The sequence below is a fragment of the Lycorma delicatula genome, chromosome 1 (genome assembly GCF_047948215.1).
Source record: "Lycorma delicatula isolate Av1 chromosome 1, ASM4794821v1, whole genome shotgun sequence".
Taxonomy (NCBI): Eukaryota; Metazoa; Arthropoda; class Insecta; order Hemiptera; family Fulgoridae; genus Lycorma; species Lycorma delicatula.
Window position 1 is genome coordinate 391,304,896 of NC_134455.1, and position 20,836 is coordinate 391,325,731.

Below are 20,836 nucleotides of genomic sequence, written 5' to 3' on the forward strand. Positions count from 1 at the left end.
CACTTGAAAAAATGCTATTAATTTTTTTCTTAATCAAATTTCTTATATAAGATTTTTGAAGACCATACGGATTCTCTAATAAGGATACAATTAAGATGCCTTTTTAAACTTAACTCTGATTAAAATCTTTTGATAAAAGTACAAAATAATTTTGCTCAGTATGAATATTTAAATATAATCTTTCATTATTACATTACATTAATTACATCAATTTAATTATTACATTGTTTAAATGTAATTAAATTTTTCATTAAACGATTTCTAACAAAACTTACAAACATAATTTTTCACTTTTTTATGAATATAAAACAGATTTACTAACAAATGACTTTTGACGGCAATCTTCAGAGAAATTGCCGTGGAATTTGGAATCAGCATGTAAATAAATATATATTTATAGGTTGTATTACAATGTTCTGCTGGGACTTTCATAACCTATTCTACTCATGAAAATAATGTAAATACTTCTGATAAATATATGTCCTAAATGCTTTGTTTGCGAGTTATGCTAGTGAAAAATTTTGCTCGGATTTCAGCTATAATGGTGAAATGAGATTGAACTGAAGTTTTAGGATGTTAATTAAGGAGCCAAATCAGTAATTTCTTATAGTTTTTGACATGGAAAATCAAATAAAATAGATCCTAGTACCTTATATGCAGTTGATTTTGAGAAATCTGGGGTGAAAACCAATAAATTATAGTAAAAACTCCTGTTTTTTTTATGTTTGACATACAGTAACTTTTTTAAATGGGTAATACTTTTAAACAAAATTTTTTGACTAATTCTAAACAAAATGGTTTAAGAAATGTTGGATGAAACAAAGAAAAGTTAGAAAAATTAAAATTTTATTTTGAAACAGTCAACTAAACCAAACTGCATTATACATACCAGTTAATAATAAAAGTTGAAAGATGAGACGGCCATTTTCACACATTTCTTGGCCTGCTTCTGTACTGTTTTTGTTGCTGTTTTTAGTTCTTCCAAATGTGCATCCGTAATGTAGACAACTAATTCCTCACGAGAATAAATTTTTGTTTTATGTATAATATTTTTCATCCATAATTGGTGGCTGGGCATGTGGACCTCCATGATCGATCCATTTCTCAGGGAAATGATTTTAGAGAGTGGAAATGGCATAACAGAAGAGCGGAGACTAGAGGAACATCTTCAAGCAGCTGCAGCAATTCTTCTTGAAGAAAGTACAAGTAGACCTTAGCATTTAATTGACCAGGTAATGTGAACAGTACAAACAGCTAATTGTGAAGAAGGCTGCACACCATTCATTGACACTAAATCGCTGTTGAAAATTGTCTTCCACTCTTTCATGAGAATTTCTGCCCATGTATGTTCACTGCTAACTTGTTGATATAATCTTGAAATTTGCCTCGTCGGTAAACAAAACGTGATTGTAGAGTTGTCGATTTGTATTCCACCAGTTGCAGAACTCCAAGCGAAGTGACGAACCGTCTCCTGGGTGTAGATGTTGAATTAGCTGTTTATGATAAGAATAGAACTTGTATTGTTTAAGTGTCTTCCAAACCTTCGAATAGAAAATAAATATTTAGAAACACATCATGTAATGACACCTGGATTGCGCTGAACTGAATCGCTAATAATTTCATCAATAACAGCATCGTGTTGGACAGATCATTGTAGCTGGTACAATTGCTAGATAGTGAACCTGTTTCCTGAAGATTCAAAGTTGCACTAACTGTTTTGGGATCTGAAATCCTGTGATCTGGAAACCATATTTCATATTCTACTGCAGCACCTGTAGCATTACTATTACACACAACCAAAATGAATACCATACCAGCGTACTCCTCTGTTTTAAATAGGAATGTCATTACTTCAATGGCAAACCAATCAAATTCTAACTAAAATTCATAGAAAACTTTTGCTAACAAAGCACGTTCACAGTACCCGATACACTTAATATACCTTACAGAATGATTTAAACTAATACAGTATTGCGCATTGTTGATCAGCTGTTGTTATTTTATTGCCAATTTAGAAATAATAATTTTTCAAAGAATTTATTGTATTTCTGTCATTAATTAAAATATTATATTCTAAGTAATCTTTATTTATTTATTTTTATTTTACAATTGTGTAATTTCCAGTTTTTTTTAATTTTTTTAACAGCAAATTTTGTTTTACAAATTTTTTCACATCACCAAAAAAGAATTTGGTTTTTGTTTACATTAAATAAGTACTTTTCTGACAAATGTAGTAAATAAAACTTGAATTTTCTAACTTTTCTTTATTTATCTTACACCCTTGTAGAGCAATTTGGGGTTTTTTATCCCAATTTCTCAAAAACTACTACAGATTGAAATAATATTCATAATTTTTATATACAAAGAGATTTCATCGCTATAAACATTCTGATAAGATGTCATAATAAGATAAAACAAATTTAAATGCATATGTAAATAATCACTCGGTTGATGCAGATCATCTGGACAAAACAGTCTATTATCTTTAATGTTATTCAATCCTAACAATTATAAATTTTGAAGCATACATCTATTTTTGTAACAATAGACGCAGCACTAATTAATAAACTAATGTGTTTACATTATGAAAACATAAATACTGTTTTATAAAAATGAAATCATAAATACACCATGACCAATTAATTTTCAATTTGTTACAAATAGCAACAAATAAAAATACTCCCGACCAACTTATAAATAATTAATCTGGCAATGAATTCAAAAAAAGGAAAATCTAAACAGAATTCAAAGATATTATTTTTTAGTCTGGTTTTTCAGCAATTTCAGAATGAATAAAAGGTATTTAAAAGAAAGTGGTGAGAAACTTCGATCGTGATAAAAATAAGAAAACGACAGCCAAGAAATAATGTAAAAAGAACTACTACCATGCACGTACCTCTCTGAGATGTTAGAATGGGTAGTATTTTTTTAACGGTCTTAAAAAATAAGGAAAAAGATTACAAAGTAGAAACTAAATCTTTTAGGAATGAGAAAATGTGTTATCTTTAATTTTTATAAAACGTTTTCACTTTTTAATCAGTTTTCTAACTACTTTTCTTCAATTCAATGGGATTAGGCTCATATTTACGGCACAATATCCAATCCTAAGGAAGAATGATTTAAAAACTTTAAATATATACTCAAATCGTCTATGAAAAAAAATTTTTTCATTTAATTATTTGGACAAAATACCTAAGATGGCACCACTAAAGGAACTTAACCAAAAAAACAATCAAAAGAATTATGGAAGTCAATCTACTTAGTGAAGAATGATGCTTAAACATAAAAATAATAATACAAAAATATATAGGTAAATTTTTTTGAAGTACAATTGATCTTGAATACATAACTGAAAAGAAGTGAAAAAAATAAATTAAATAGTAAAAAATATTTCTGTTTTTTGGATGCAAAAAACTTAATTTTAACAAATGCATAAATCTAGACTGTTTGCATCAGTCTCAGTTTAAGATATTTTATAATAATCATAGATAATAAAGAAAACATTAACCAAAATACGTCTCATACCTAAAAAGTTGCACAAAAAAATTTCTAATTTTAATTATAACATTTTGCAATACTGTGTCAAGTTTTACACTAATTTATTTACAGACTGAAAATAATAAGACTTTTATCACATTCTCCACCTGTTTTTAAATTTGTTTATACAATACATTAAAAGTAAAATAGATATAGTTTAATCGTCTTAATAATTAGAGCTTTGGATTTCTAAATAGTACAAAAACGTACATGCTGTATATTTAAATATTTACAAATACATATTAATATTTAATATAAGTATCGTGTAACATTTTACTTGCATTTAACTTATTACACATTTTCCTTTGTAGTTTATGCATAGTGAGCAATATTATACTATGAATGTATTCATATACACTGAAAATCATATAATTAATGCTTCAGTATCTGCTATCCTATAAATCAGAATGATCACTGGCACTTTTTTACAGAGTATTTTTTTTATACCCAAGAAATTTCAGGAAAAAGAAGAAACATAATTTTCAGCAGATACGTATAAAGTGATTGATTATTTCAGTAATTAAATTTATAAAACAAAGGAAATGAATCATAGGCAATTCAAAAATCTTGTAAACATTCAAATTCATTCCTATAAAGGTGAGATGTTATATGCAATAAATTCAACCGGTACAAATTTTGAAACAAGTAGAAATCTGGCTTGCTTATTAAACTCGATGAAGACAACAAACATCTAGTTCATTTTTATTATAATGATGAAAACACACTTGCAATGTGATATAACCAAGATCACTGCAAGAAGCAGTGAAAAATGGACAGTATTCAAGTATTTGAAAAAAATGTAATATTTTATCGGGAAAGAAATAATTGTTCCTGATTTACTGAATCACTACTGATTTTTTATCGATTTATAATTATAATTCACTGAATTTTTACTCATAAACATTAAGAACTCGTTACAGTAAAAAAAATTGTAACCATTATTTAATACTTTTCTATACTAATGGAATATCTTATTTGAGTAAATAATTCAAACAATTCTCAGAGGCCAAAGAAAAAAGGAAATTAAAAAACGGGTAATACCCACATACTATGTAGTTTTAGTAACAAAAAAAAAGGTCAAATAACTAAAATAAATCAACACACTTACCTATTGATTCACCATCATCCCAATACAGAATTTCATTAGCTTCACCTTTTTCATCAGCTGCCACTATTTTATTTTTTTGACTGTAAAAAGAAACAAAAAATTAATCAGTTTTTATATTTAATTTTAGAATCAATACGTAAGTAGTTTTTTCAAATAGATAAAACTGAATAATTAAATTTAAAGCTGATTATTAATATCAAGCAACGTTAATTGGTCTGAGAAAAAGAAGAAGGGCATTTTATAAATAATGCACAATGTGTTGTTAAAGTTTTGAAGAATCAGGAAGTGTGTTCATCACTCCACAAGTATGCATCATCATTTTTCCAAATTTTAAAAATGGCCTTGGGAATTTTTCAAACATAGCTGCAACTTTTTTTACTTTTAAACAAATTGAATATCTTCACAAATTTTTACCTAAAACATTGATTTTAAAAAGCACAGCTTAAAAGTATTTGTAAAGATGCTTCTTTAAAAAAAACACATATAAATGATTAAATTTTAAAGTATCTAGAGACTTTATTTCAGGCTCTAGACAATTTGGAAAAATCACATTTTATTTAAACCTGGATTGCTAAATTATTGTGCAAAAAATGTAACACCAATTTTGTTGAAATTTGGTGTGTTCCTTTATTATAACAAAAAGTTCTTCGAGGTAAAATCTGAAGGTCTTACGTATAAGTACTCAAAAAAAAATTGTCTTTTTTTCATTATTTTGATAGTTATTGCTATTTTTACATCAATAATAATGTATTTTTTGATTTGCAACTGACGATATTGTGTGTGTTAAAAGTTGGCGCTGATTTCTTTAATAATTTAAGTCTTGATTTCTTATTATAAATATTTTATTGCAATTGAAATATTATTTATATACATAAAACATTAACTGATGGAATATTATTGAAATATAACATTAATTATAACTGTTTCATTGTAATTGTAAATATTTCTGTAAGTAAAATAACTGAATTTTTGAACTGGAAATGAACTAGTGTCGAACTGGACACTGTTGTAGTGAAGAGCTTGTTTATATAATGTCAGTGGAGCTGTTGATTTGTCAGGAGCCAAGTGCATCTGAAAGGAGCTGAGTGAAGTGCAAAGAACCAAGTGAATTTGGTCAAAGTCAAAGATTTTTAAATTTACTAGTCCTATATTTTCCTATATATAAATATATATATAAATTAATATTTGTAAGTTTGTTTGTCTGTCCCGTATGATGCATTCCTATACCATTCATCTGTGATGAAACTTTGGCGAGTTGTTGTGTGCACGCTCGCAAACGTTTCCAAATTAGTTGGAACCTACTAGGTGGCACTGGGGTTAAGATATTTAGGAAAATTGTATTTATGGACTGATATGGCTCATATTCAGAATATATTACTTACGTGAAAAGAAAAATTGGCACCAGTGTCGAGATATTTATGAAACAAGCAAACAAATATACAAAGACTTTCTTCTTCTATATATATATATATATATATATATATATATATAAAAGGCAATGTTCATATCTATGTCCACTATTCACTAAAAAACTACTGGATAAAATTACGCACAGGAAAAAAAAGGATAAATTGAAAGGTTAAATTTTGTGAATTCCGTAATGCTCAGTTTTTTGTTTTATCAAACTTTTAATTGCGTTCATTTAATCTATATATACAATCAAATCTAGCAATAGTGAAGCATTCCCAGGTCTGCAAGTATACATATAAAAATAAATGTTTGTTTGTCCCATATTTGTTCTTATATTATTCATCTGATTGCGATTAAACTTTGCGATCAAACAGACTTTCTTATTCTATATATATAAAAGGCAATGTTTGTATGTGTGTCCACTGTAAACTAAAAAACTACTGGACTGATTTATGTGCAGGAAAAATGTGAAGAGGGTATAATGGAAAAAGGGATAAAGGTAAAATGGGGAAAAATAAAAAAACAGAAACAGGAAAGGGTGAATGGGGATGGGGGAAATGGGAAAAGGATAAATTTTGTGAAGTTCCATAATTTTCGGTTTTTTAATATTTTATCAAATTTTCAATTGTGTTCATTTAATCTACATATATATATATTACATATATATTACTCAAATCTAGTAATAGCGAAGCATTGCTGGAACTGCTAGTATTAAATAAAAATTAAAGTTCAACAATTAAACAGGAGTAACAAAAAGTGAATATGAGTATTTAAAAATTAAATGAGTAATTTAAATAACCCTAAGTCTTAACAGTGTGTAAAATTTATTAAAAAAAATTTTTTCTCTCAAATTTTTCTTTAAAATGAAAATTTAATTATCAAAGGAAATAGGAGAAAAAATGGATATTTCTGCGATTTTTTTACATTTTGTGCAAAAAAATCAATGTGCAAATAAATCCTTTCAGTAAATATTTTTGTAAGGTAATGTGACAGGAGCCAACCTGTAAATAAAACCACCAGTAAATTCAAATGAAAAGAACAGGATGTGAATATACCAAGTATGAGAGCGTACCAGTTATGGTAACATAATGAATTACTGTAACAAAAAATTATTAATGTTCTCGAAAACCATCACAAACAAACTTGACAGTTATCTGAAAATTATCATAACCAAATTATGCAATTAACTCATTCACTATTGATTAAGTTCTAGAATACTATCTTGAATTCATTCTATGCATTTCCACAAGATATAGTATAATAAATTTTCTGGAAATGCACGTACAAGAAGTGCTATAACATTTGTACAACGGTTTATGCCCGTACAAACACAATTATATGTTCAGGAATTATATTCTGTGTGCCGAGTGTAATTTCTACTGCAAAGGTTGTTTGTCGATACTGTGTTGTGTGCAGCACACAACTTCGGTTCTGCAAATCAGTCAGGCTCATGACCTTGAGTTACAGTGCAAATACGCATATGCCTCAGCATTCTATGAAGTTACTGCAAGAAATTTTTGTTTTGGAGATTAAATCCCTTCTAAGAACTTGCGGTCACCTCATTCTCTGGACTTAAGCCCACCAGATTTTTACTTCTGGGTTTATACAAAAAGTAATGTTTATCAAGGAAACCCTCAGACTCCCAGGAATTTTAAACTGTTATTCATGACTTCACCAAGAACATACCGCATGAACTTTTGACAACAAGAAAACACACATACCAATATTTCTGGATGATCATGGGAACAATTTTCAACAACTACTGTAAGGTATTGTTGTACTACAGCAGAGCAGATGTACAGTTACTTTTTAAATGCACTGTATATAAAGAATATACATATAAAAGGATGTTCTATGAAGAAACGGAGAAACTTTCTGGACATGTTCTACTTGTGAAAATTATGAAAAATGTTCATATAAAGTGGCAGACTGGTATTGAAATGCTTTGTCATTGAGTTATGGCTAGCAAAAGATTTTATCTGAATTTCAACTCTTCTAATAAAAAGAAGCCCTACTGTAATTTTTGGGAACGAAATGAAGGAGTAAAGTTGGTGATTTCTAATATAATTTGAGCAGGGAAATAAGATAAAACAGGTTTTAGAACTGTAATTCCAGTAGTTAAAGATATTCAATGTAAAGCACAAAATTGGTGTCAAAAAACAAGTTTTTTTTCTTTTAGGATTGCAGTACAATAGCTTTGTTTAAATGACTAACAAATGTTAAAGATAAATAAATTTGAAACATAGAAATAAATAATAAAAACAAATTGTTATTCATAATGGATATAGTGACTTATTAATTGATAATATACATAAAAAACAAATTTCAAAAATTAATAGTACAACAGTTCTAAAACCAATAAATAATACGCAGAAAATTTATGACGTGTTTAAAATATTCATATACTGATAGCATTTAGAAAGTATAACTAAAGCTTATGATAATGATAAATATAAATCTGCATATAAAACAAATAACCATATAATAAAATATTTAAAAAAACAATCATAAGATTCATATAATTTATACAATTTATGTGAAATTTATAAAATAAAATGTAATGATTGTGATCACATATATATAGGTAAAATTAATAGATCTTTTAAAGCCAGATTTCTTGAGAATTTTAGACACTATAAAAATAAAAAGTTGGGTTTCTCTAACGCTGCTGACCACTAACTTATGAAAGTTAGTGGTCTAACTTAGTTAAACTAAGTTATGATGGTTTAGGGATGTTAAGGAAATGAAAAAAGAAAGATTACCTTAAAAAAATAGTTACAATTTGAGGATTACAGAAAACTACGTTTGACCAAGAGTCAAACGGATAGAAACAGAAATGTAAAAACTAGACAGATGTGATATTGGGAGCATGATTGATGAAAGATTCATCAAACAGTGAAGTTTATGGACAGAGGACATCGGGGATAGTCACTGAAAGAGAAAAACAGAAAATAATACAAAAATTTCACAGAAACATTAAAAAAAAATTAAAAACAAATTTATATTGATAAAAGTGAATACTTTCATTGAGTTTATCACAAGACAATGAATGTTTTATCTATATGGAAAATTAATGTCGCTAACATTTTTAGAGATTAAAATATTTTTCCCAGTTTATAAAAATATCTCTGCAGGATTGAAGGGATCACACTATAAAGTTCAAATAAAATCAAATAGCTAGATAAATGAAAATACCTACTCAAAAAACAAAGGTCGAGCAACATTATCTCCTTTAATATGAGCTTGCCAAAATAATGAATATAAATATGGAAGAAGTTGATAACGAATTGTTAATGCTTTATGAGCTGAATCAATTACTACATCTTTTCCTAATGGTGCTGGATCCTGTGCCTGATAAAGTACAGAAAAAACAATACACACATAAAAATGGAAACAAACAAATTTATACATTAAAATATTAATATGCAGGATGTTCAACTTAAAAGAGCCCCTTCAACTCGACAGTTTATATTATGTATATTTTTCTTAAAATGAATATGTTGGCGAGATAGGTAAAATAATGTGGAAGATGTTGGTATGAGTGGAATTGGAGTGGGAAGGGCTGTTTATTGCCTGTACAGCTGAGTACTCCAAGTCTGTATCAAGCATTGGCTTTTGAAAAAAGTTGTTTCAAACAACAACATGTGTTGTTGTTTGTTAAAATGTGGTTAATTGTTGAAGAACATGTATTTATGATGGAAACTTACTTAGAAATGAAATCTCATGTTGTGCCTCAGTGAAAGTTTAGGGAGAAATTTGAAGGAAGCGCCTGTGAAAAGTATTGTTAAAAAATTTTGTGAAACAGTTTCAGTGTTAGACCGGAAACACGCCTGACATAGGTTAGTTTGAATGACGCAGGTCGTTCAGTACATTAAAGTGACAGTACATTAAGCGGTTACAATATCTCTTCGTAAATCTTTGTAGATATTAATCCAGGAAAAGAACATTTCATTAGATTCAGCCCACACTGAAGTGAGGAGAATGCTGAAATGTTATCCGCATTGAATGAAGGTTTTCCATGAGCTAACTAATGCTGATTATGTTAAAAGGGTTCACTACTGTCAACGATTCAAGAATTCATTAGATGTAAAATTGGTATTTTAGATCGAGTGTTTTTCACAGATAAAGTGTGATTTCACCTTGGTAGATATGTTAATTATCAGAACTACTAGATCTAGGGTACTGAAAACCCGTACATTTCTTTGAATCTCCCCATATAAAATAGAATACAGTGTGCAGTTTCAAGACAACAAATAATATTATTTTTTTTTTTTAAAAAGCTGCGGATGCTGCTGTCTACCTAGAAATTATCCAACAGTTCATAGCCTTATGCAAGAGGATAAGTGTAACTGCTGGTTGCAACAGGATAGCACACTTGCTGTCATACAACTCACTCTACTATGATACTACAGAATTTTTTTGGTGGAAGAATCATTTCTAAAGGATTGTAGCAACATAGATCCCCTGATCTAACAAGTCCAGACCTTTTTCTGTGGAGTTTCTTAATAGAAATTGTTTATAGGAGCAATCCACACACCCTGCAGGAATTGAAGACAAACATTACCGATGCCATCCAGAAAATAGACAGGGTACTGCTAAAACGAATAGCTGGGAACATGTCAAGCATGTTGACGAGTGCATAAAAGTGGATGGTCATCATTTTTAACACCTTCTGTAAATTATTAAGTGTTTGTCAATAAAATATTATTTATAAACTAACTACGTGATGGGGTCTCTTTTGAACACTCTGTATATTGAAATATATAAATTTTATATATTCATGTTTGTGCATGTATGCGATACAGATATATAAGCATTAACACAACAAAGAAGACAAAATACAAAGTCTCAGATAATATACAAAGAAAGTAGAACGACTATTGAAATGGATATATGTTATACATAAAATAAAAAAATAAGTAAAAATAGTACAAAGATGTGTAGTAATAGGATCATAAAAGCACGAACAATATAAAGATATTAACTCTACTGAAATCAACAAATTATGAGCAGATAAAAGTAATTAACTTGAAATAATTTTACCAGGTTAGGTAAAAGAACTAAATATAAATAGTTTTTTAGAACTAAATATAAAGTTATTTTTAATTCTATAATACCAATTACAAAGTATTTAATTAATTAAACACTCAATATATCAACTAAGGTATACTTACAACACAATCATCAGAATTATGAGTACATGAGAAGGGATAAAATGCACCAAGTTGATACCATCTCTGACAAAGTGCAACTGTAGCATTTTTTGAAAACCACAAATATCTGCTCCAATTAATGGTATACCAAACATATTCATGTTCAGAACATCTGAAAATAAAAATAAAACTCCTTTTAATCAAATCAATTTTATTTAAATAATTTGTAAATAGTGTTTTACAAAATGAAAACAATAAACTTTTAAATATGTATATTATAACATAATTTCATTTTCACACAGTTCTAAACTGTATCGTTTCATTTTTAACGACAAAGTTTAGAACAAGTTATTATGTGTGAGCTTCACAATTAAATTAAATGTGCATACAATACAAATTTTAATCATAATTAACAGGTAAAAAATAAGATGTATACACTATGACTTTTTTGAGGTGAAAAATGTGCTTTTGCATTTTAATTGCTCAGAACAAAGATATCATAAAATGACATTAAAATCAAAAACACTTGAAAATAGTATCACAACTAACATCTCAAAAACTTACTTAAAACTAATATCACAGAAGGAATCTAACATATATATATGCATACATGAGGTCTGTAAATAAAGTAATGAGACTAGTTTTTTTAGCAGCGAAAGTGGCAGCACTGTAAAGTTACTAGTAAGCATATGGTTATATGAACAACTATATGGTTATATTAGTATGGTTATATTAGGTAGTAATATTTTTAATACTTTTAAAAATTGAAAAGGATATGTGGAGATGACGTTCTGTCATAAGCCCAAGTTTTTAGGTTGTTAAAAGCATTTTCAGATGGTCGGGAATCAGTTGCAGACAATCCACGCTCTGAAAGACTGTTAACGTCAAAAAGTGATAACAATGTTGAGCAAATCAGAGACTTGATACGGTGCACCAGTGATTAACTGTCAGAATGATTGCAGAACAATTGAATTTGAACCATACTACAGTCCATTAAATTTTGACAAACAAATTGGACATGAAAAGAGTGTGCAAAATTGCTCTAAAATACCTCACTGTTGAACAGAAAAACAGGGTGGAAGTGTGCCGCAAACTTTTAGGGCGAATTGAAACTGATCCTAATTTTCTAAATGTTATTACCGGTGATGAATCTTGGATATTTGAGTATGACCCAGAAACAAAATGCCAAAGCAAGAAGTGGCACACTTCAAACTCATAAAGTCCAAAAAAAACAAAAATGAACAAATCAAAACCACGCTAATTTGTTTCTTCTACAGTAATGGCATTGTCCATGAGGAGATTTTGCCTACAGGACAGAGTGTAAATCAATATGTTTACCGAGAAATTCTTTAAAGACTGTGAAAGAGTTAACCATGTGAGACCAGCCATCAAAGACTGATGCTGCAGCATCATGACAATGCACCTTGTCACACTGCACTCTTAATTAATGAGTTTTTCGCAAAGAAAAACTGTCCTGTAGTTTCTCAACTACCTTATTCACCTGACTTGAGTCCCTGCGACTTTTTCCTGTTCCCGACTTTAAAAAGATACCTCAAAGGAGACCATTTTGGAACAGTAGAAAACATAGAAAAAATTTAACCGACCATCTGAAGGATATTCTGGTTTCTGAGTTCTTCATAGCATTTGACTGCTATGAAGAGTGGGAAAAACTATTTGAAGCATTTCGCGGCTTTCCAAGGGAACTATTTCAAAGGTGATTTCAAGGGAACTATTTCAAAGAGTTCATGTATAATTGGATTGTAAATAAAAAGTTTTTCTGAACCAGTCTCATTACTTTACAGACCTCTTATATATATATATATAAATGTTGAGGATTTAGAATTTAAAACTTCAACCAAGTCTGAGAAGAGTGTAAAGGGCCCCTTCACGGATAACAGTAAAATATTAAACTAACTACAAAACAGGTATATAGACTAATAAAACAGTACACAAATAAAAGGAAAAAAATAGAAATAGTTAAAGGATAAAAATAGAAATAACAAAATGAAATAAAAATAAAAGCATCACAACTGATGATATTCAAATGCAATGAATGAAATCACTTTCACTTTATCAATTGTGCTAGCACCGTCACCCAGAAAACATTGTATTATGGTAAGGACTACAATACAAGCAACTATAATACAAAGATGGAAAGTAACTATAAACAGTATAAAAAATATCAACATTTTATCTTGTTAAACTAATCAAAGATGAAATCAAAAGAATGGCATATAAAATAAGTCTATATTAGTCAAAATCTTCTTCATCTGGGGTGGCCTTAATTAATAAGTAATAACATGTTTAAAAATAAGTATATTAGACTTGATTTCAAAAATTTAAATAAGAAAAAAATTGTTTATGTTAAATAAGGTAGAGAATTACTTAAAAATAATTTGTCAATTTTAAAATTGATAATTACAATCCTGGATCAATAATTGCAAGAAACATAATGGTTCTTTCAGTAGAGGAACACATTTTTGTCACTGAACATGTCTTTCATAATTGGCAAATACTGATCTAGTGAAGCACAAGTTTTCTGAAAACTTTCCAAATATTCCTGTTCCTCACTGCAATGCAATTCGACCTCTTATCAAAAAATTTAGGGCAACAGGCTCTGTTGAAGATGCTGATTTAAGTGGAAGACCACTTAAACTAAAAAAACAAAAGCTGCTTGATATTTTGGATGTTATGGTAGAAAGTCCATCAAAGTCAATGTGTAAGTTAGCACAGCAGCAAAACATTGGACTTGGTACTGCATGTAAAGCTGTAAGAAAAGAACTGAAATTTTTCCCCTACAAAGTAATGTGTGATCAAGAACTGAAACCTACAGATCATGCCAAAAGACTAAATTATTGTCAACGGTTTAAACATTTTATTGATTAAAATTCTGTTCTCAACATTACGTTTTTTACAAATGAAGCGTGATTTCATCTGGGGAGGGTATATTAATTCACAAAATACATAACTGTGGTCGACAATTAACCCCCATGAATTGCACAACAATCTTTACATGAAGCAAAACCTGGAGTCTGGGTCAATGTAAGTAGAGCATGCATTGTGAGTCCAATCTTTTTTGAAAATTCCGTTAATAGTGATCGTTAATGTACTGTTTTAACAAACTTCATTGTCAATTAAAGTGGAAATCAATCATGGCCGATTCTTAGAAGATGGCCCCACAGTACACACAGCTAATATTGGTGAACGAATCATTTTGAGGGGGTTTGTGGCCTGCATGATCTGACTCCCCCAGATTACTTTCTATGACAGACAGTAAAACAAGCAGTGTATCACAACAGACCATGTACGATTGAGGAACTAAAAACCACAGTAATGGCATACATACAAGCCATTTCAGTACATCAGCTGGTTAAAGTGTTTGAAATAAAGTGAAATATGTGCAGTATTGAATGCAGTATTGAAGGAGGTCATTTTCAAAACTTTTTATAAACTATTTCAGTTATTGTAAAAATTAAACAAAAATAGTAATAATAAAAAAGTAATAATTAAGAAAGATTCATCATTCCACTTCCATAATTCCAGTACACTTTCCCAATGCACTGTATTTTCAAAAAGAGTCTGTTATTTCAGAGTTTCTATTATTGTTTCTACAATACTGAAAATTTTCTTTTTAACACCTGAATAAGCAAACAGAATTTTTTAGGATAAGGCTAAAAAAAATCAAAAATATAAACTAATAATTTTAAAAAAATTATGTGTAACCAATCTTCTTATACAATTAAATAGAATAAAATATTAAATTAAAAAGAGATTGTTTAATCTCAATAAAAAAAAAATTATTCAATTTTATTTTACCAAAATACTCTTAACTATCCTAACTTTTAATAATTTTCAAACTAAATCAAAATGTATATGAAAATAATACCCCATATATTTTTCATTATAAATCAGTTGGTAATATAAAATATATTAAATTTTACACTGTAAAACAAAATATAATAGTTGTTAATATAAAATACAAAACATGCAAAAATCTATAACTTAATCATGCATTTCATGCAATAAATAATGTTAATATACATAAAATAGCTAATTTTACAGCAACTTAGATGTGATTTTTTTCTAATAAATAAGAATGCTGAATAAATAATACATAGTAACATGAAGATTACAACTGATGATCTAAGATATTTTCAAAATGGCCATACTTAAAATAAACTTCATTTTAAAATAATATTATACACATAAGTAAATTGTACATAAATTACATTTGTAACCTCTTGATAATACTAAATTTATTAACTTAAATAAAAACTCTGCTGCTATCAATTAATTTACTTTTGCCAAAACAAATACAGGTTATTGCACTTATAAAAAAATATTTGTATGTTAGTCTATTGACTCTTGAAGAAGATTGCCATATATTACAATAAATAAAATTAATAAAACTCATTTTAAATAAATCTTAATTCATCATCATCAATGTTCTACTAATTAGCAGGTCCTTACATAGCACTGGATTTCCATTCTTTTCTACTTTCTGTTAAATTTTTTATATGAACTTAATTTCTTTCTACCTTAATATCATCAAGCAGCTTCTGTCTTTCTCTAACTCTTCCTTTCTTATTAGTCATTGTACCCTCTAAGACAACAAACAGTTCTTCCTTAACACATGTCCCAAACCAATTCCTTTTTTATCTCTCAATGTCTGCATTAGTGATCTACCCTCTCTAACACCTCATCATTACTAATTCTGTCTTTTCACTTTATCTTTTCCATCCTCCTCCAAACTCACATTCCAAAAGCTTCTAATCTTTTCTCATCTTCCTTGCAAGTTCATGTCTAGCCCCACGTAGTGTTACACTCCATATAAAACATTTAACAAGTCTTTTTCTCAGATGTTTATCAAACGACACAACAACTTTCTCTTTCTATTGAAAGCTTCTTTTGACATAGAAGTACTACTTTCTCATGATTATACTGTTTATATAATCTACCTTAATTACTTAATTTTATTCTTCAAAGTTTTCCTAACTACAAATGCAACTCCCAGATTTTCACTCTTCTCCTCTCCAGAATAACACTGATATTCTCCATTTTCAAACTCCTTCACTACCCCATCTTACATAAATATACTAAGAAAGTTCTAACTATTTTTCTTTATCTCTTGCTTTACACTTTCCAATTTCCCTGCCAGTATAAGAGTGTGAACATTCCAAGTTCCAATTCGCATTTAGCTTTCCTTCTCAATGGTTCCATTATCTTTCCCTCTGTTCATTACAACCATGCTTGAATGAATTCCTCTCCCACAGGTCTGATTGAGATATTTTACCTCTGGAATATTTATTCATCAAGCGCCACTGACATGCCTCTTCTAGAAAATCCCAAGGGATCTTTAATGTGGTGCTATCCCACTGCCTTCCATATTCTCAAGCCATGAACCATCTTCGATGGTTCATCTGCCTTTAGGAATGATTTCTCATCCCAAGGACAAGAAACTGCCCTGACTTTCTATCCACTCTTACGCCCTATTGGAGGCCATTGGCAATTGAGAGAGGAAGTCTCCTTAACCCAGGAGTCACTCAGCAGACTGTTTACACTGGGTGATAAGGTTACCTCATCACTACACCTGAGAATCTTAATAAGTAAAACAATACACATATAAAAGGGAAATTAGAGTCATATTCAGTGATTAATTACCAAAAGTAAAACCATATGCTCAATAAACAAGTTAAATTTATATTGTATTAATAATTTCCATTAACAATTAGATCTAGTCCATTAGTTGCTCTGAATCAAAGGAGTGAAAAAAATGTATATAAAATTACATCAAAGTTAATCAGGTATTTAAAATATAAACCTTTTAATGGATAACTGAACCAAATTTTATAATAGAACATTTTTAATTCAAAACATTATCGGTCTCCAGAGTCAAATGTCTTTAGTCTCTAAAGATGATTACAAAGAAGACTACAACTGTTTTGATAGAAATTATTAAAAACTAATATAAAATTTGATTTGATTTGGTTTGTTTTTAGAAAAGTTTAAATTCTTAAATAACTCTTTTATCATTAACTACCTATGACAAAAAATGCAAGAAAAATTAATTTTTAACAATTTCAATAATGTTGTACTAATAATTTTAATAAATGTTTTTAGCCTAGCAATTTAAAAAAATATATATATTTTTTATTCAACTGTATAATTAATATTTAATATTGTACAACATTTAATATTTGAACAAATATAATAATTTATTTATATGTAAGTTTACAACAAATATAATCTTTTTCCATAATTCAAACAAAGTTTGTGGTTTGTTTAATTCATTATTAGCACTAATAACTGTAAGTAATAAAACAGAACTCTGTGACTAAGAGATATCTTCTAGTTCTTAGGCCATCTTTTTGAATTTTTAATTTTAATTTATGTTTAAAAATTATAAAAAAAATTAAAATCATTCTTTCTAAAATAATCCTTATGAAAAAACAAATTATTCTGTCAAATCTTGAGAAGGAATTCATTTTACTTTTGTAAAATTTTATTTTTACCATTTTTATTTCTTATGATGCATAACTAAAAACAATTATAAAAACAAAAACTGAACTCTATACAATTTATCAAAAAATTTTATTTATCAAAATTTTTATCCAAAATATTTCCTGGAATTTTGATTATTGGCTTTATCCCTTTTCTTAGCAAAAGATGATTTTTTGTTTTATATATCAATAAGTATTCTAATTTAATTAACAAGAAATTGTAAGAGAAAGTGAATTATAAAAAATAAATCACTAACAAAAATTAAACCTAACATTTTATACATATCAAAATTAATCCTTTAACTTATTTTATTTAGAGTACAATAAAAAAACAGTTTTTCTATTAAAAAAAGTAATCATATGTTGAACACTTACATACTGACGTGAAAATAAGAGAACAACTATAAGTTCATCTCTACTACTATTTATACAGTAGTTATCTGTCCCTTTCCAGGAGTATACTCTAAATTTACTTGTGTAATTTACATTCCTCTCATAATTTATGTGTTATAGTTTTTGACAGATTTTAGAAAAAAATATGTAATTGATTTTATATAATTTGTAAATGTATGGTCCTATAACTTGCTCTATTTTCCATTAAAAAAACAAAATAATAAAATAAATATTTTCTTTATAGACTTCAAAACAATTGAAAGTGAGTTACAAGAGAAATAAAATAACTTTTTGTTACAAAGAAGAATAACTCTCTACCAAAGGCTGCTGAGTGATACATAGATAAGTTGATCTTGTTTTTGACAATACAAAACCAAAATTTCACAAAATAAATCTTGACGCTCTCTCTAAACTCACAAATATCTTGAAGCTTACAAATTGGTAATGCTGCTGGAACACATGTTTTTTCATATGTTATAAAATGTAATAGGGGTACAAAAAAAATTCAAGAGAGAAAAAAAATATATTGAAAATGTTCTGTTCTATTAGGTGAAAACAATCTTGACACTGCTGGCTCAGATTGGGAATCAATGATAACAATCTTATTTGTTAAGGATACATCATTACAACTTCTCACTTGCACTGTTCTTGATTACATACATATTATTATTTGAAAAATAATAGTTCTTAATAAAAATCAGAAATAATTTTTTTTTCATTTATTTTAGCCATATCAGAACATAAGTTGAAATTTTTTTTTATATCCAGAAAAAATGTTTGGAACTGAAACTTTTGATTCTCATAATATAAATTATTTAACATAAATCTGTATAATTTAAACATAATCTGTATAAAGCCAGTAGATAAAAATTCTTGCAAAAATTTTCATTATTTCTTAATAGATTGATCATCCAGAATTGTATAAAATTATTACACATAACCTTGTGCACAGGAAATATGAACATTTTGTAGCATGAGAAAAAATACCATGCCTGACCAGGAATTAAATCAAAAACCTTCAGAATGAAAGCCCAAGTTGTAACCTTTCTGATGCAAAGGTCAAGAGAAATTTTTCAATTTGGAAGACAGTTTTTTAAACAGTTTTAATTCAATGTAATTATAAAAGGAACTGAAACAATATTCAATGTAATTATGAAAGGGAAAGGGACTGAAACTGTTGCTACTATTAAACAACAAAGAAAACATAAAAGTCATAACCCAATAAACATACATGTGCGTGCGCTTACCCCCCCCCACACACACACACACCAATATTAATCATATGTTCACTTTTAAAGAACATCTAAATATTTTGCTAATAAACATTTTACTGTAAAATTTATTATCACATTTAAGATATGGTATTTACACTAAATTTTACATAAAAAATAAATAGGAATTTTAAATGCAAAATAATACTATTTAATCAAATAAATTACAAGCAAGTGTCACAATAAAGCAAGCTTAATTTAGTCAAGGTTATCAATCAGTATCATCATTAAAAAAAAAACACACACTCACACTATATTACATGTATATGTACATTAGACATGAAATATATTTATAATATAACAAATGATTAGGAGTATACCTCATCAAGAGATGTATATCCTATTTCTATTAAAACATTATATCATTAAAACATATATACACAAGTAATCATATAATCTTTATTCCCAAAATTAGATTTTTTCTTTTTAGAATACTAGCATACTATTTTTTAGAATAATGGCATCCATACCTACTGGTAAACTGGTAACTGTTTCAAAATTTTACAACAAAAATGTATTAAAAATTTTTTTAAGAACATCCAGTAGTTAGATAATACTCATAAATATATATAAAATCCGCTATAAATGACTACAACAAAATTCAATAAAAATCAGATGGTTTACATTGTTTGTTTTATTTTCACATTTAAAAACCATTTAACTAAACTTAAATAAAAATCTAAAATTTGGATTTTTTTCAGTAAAGTATTAACAACCTCTTGTATGGTAGTAAGACAAATTAAAAGAAAAGAAATCAAAATTATAGGAAATAACATGAAACGCAATGAAGCTCATTCAGTCACAGCTCAACAACTGATGTCTTGGTTTATTACTGAGCTATGCCCAACAAACCGAAAGGGCACTTAAAATCGAAAGAACAGAATGCACAACATAATTCTAAAACATACTGCACTGCAACTTTCCAAATGGACTGTATTAAAATTATTGTTGTTTATATATTCTGCTGTAGATTTTTTAATGAGTGATTATTTTACTTTGAGTTTATCTAAATTTCTTATTTTTCCAGTGATTTTCTATTAAACTCTGTGTTATTATTTCTTATTAATTGAAAATACTCTCAAAAATATTTCAAATAATATTTGATTCTGTTTGAAGTGACTACAATAAATTGTCTTAGGGGAAAGGTTTCAGCATAAATAATTTTATTAAAAATATCAGTTGGTATATTCTTAATTATACATAACAGAATTGTCAATTTTATATAAATTTATCCTATCAAAATAATATTGAATTGGTAAAATCCAAGTTAATCAAAAGTTTTATGATAATGTTCAGACTTTTGGGACCACTTGTCCCTGGGATAAATAATCTGCTATCCAGAGCTTTGAAAAATAAATTTTTAAATGTAAATATTTTTTTATTGATTAAATGTATTTAATGTTTTTTTATCGATTATTTACTTATTCAAATTATATGGCTAAAAACAACCTAATTAAGGTAAAC

The 20,836-nt window shown here is 28.1% G+C and overlaps 1 protein-coding gene across 4 annotated transcripts in view; it reads right to left on the bottom strand.

The window, feature by feature from the left end:
* Nucleotides 1-20,836, bottom strand: part of LOC142317359 (uncharacterized) — an 82,016-nt gene that overhangs the window by 42,633 nt on the left and 18,547 nt on the right. For 3 of the 4 annotated variants that reach the window (XM_075353847.1, XM_075353846.1, XM_075353845.1), the window contains exons 4-5: nucleotides 11,230-11,380; nucleotides 4,646-4,725 (exon numbers count right to left, since the gene is read on the bottom strand). In XM_075353847.1, the coding sequence (XP_075209962.1) occupies nucleotides 4,646-4,725; nucleotides 11,230-11,380 (231 nt within the window). Of the gene's footprint in view, nucleotides 1-4,645; nucleotides 4,726-9,278; nucleotides 9,407-11,229; nucleotides 11,381-20,836 lie in introns of those variants that run through there. The other variant, XM_075353848.1, reaches the window with a different exon arrangement.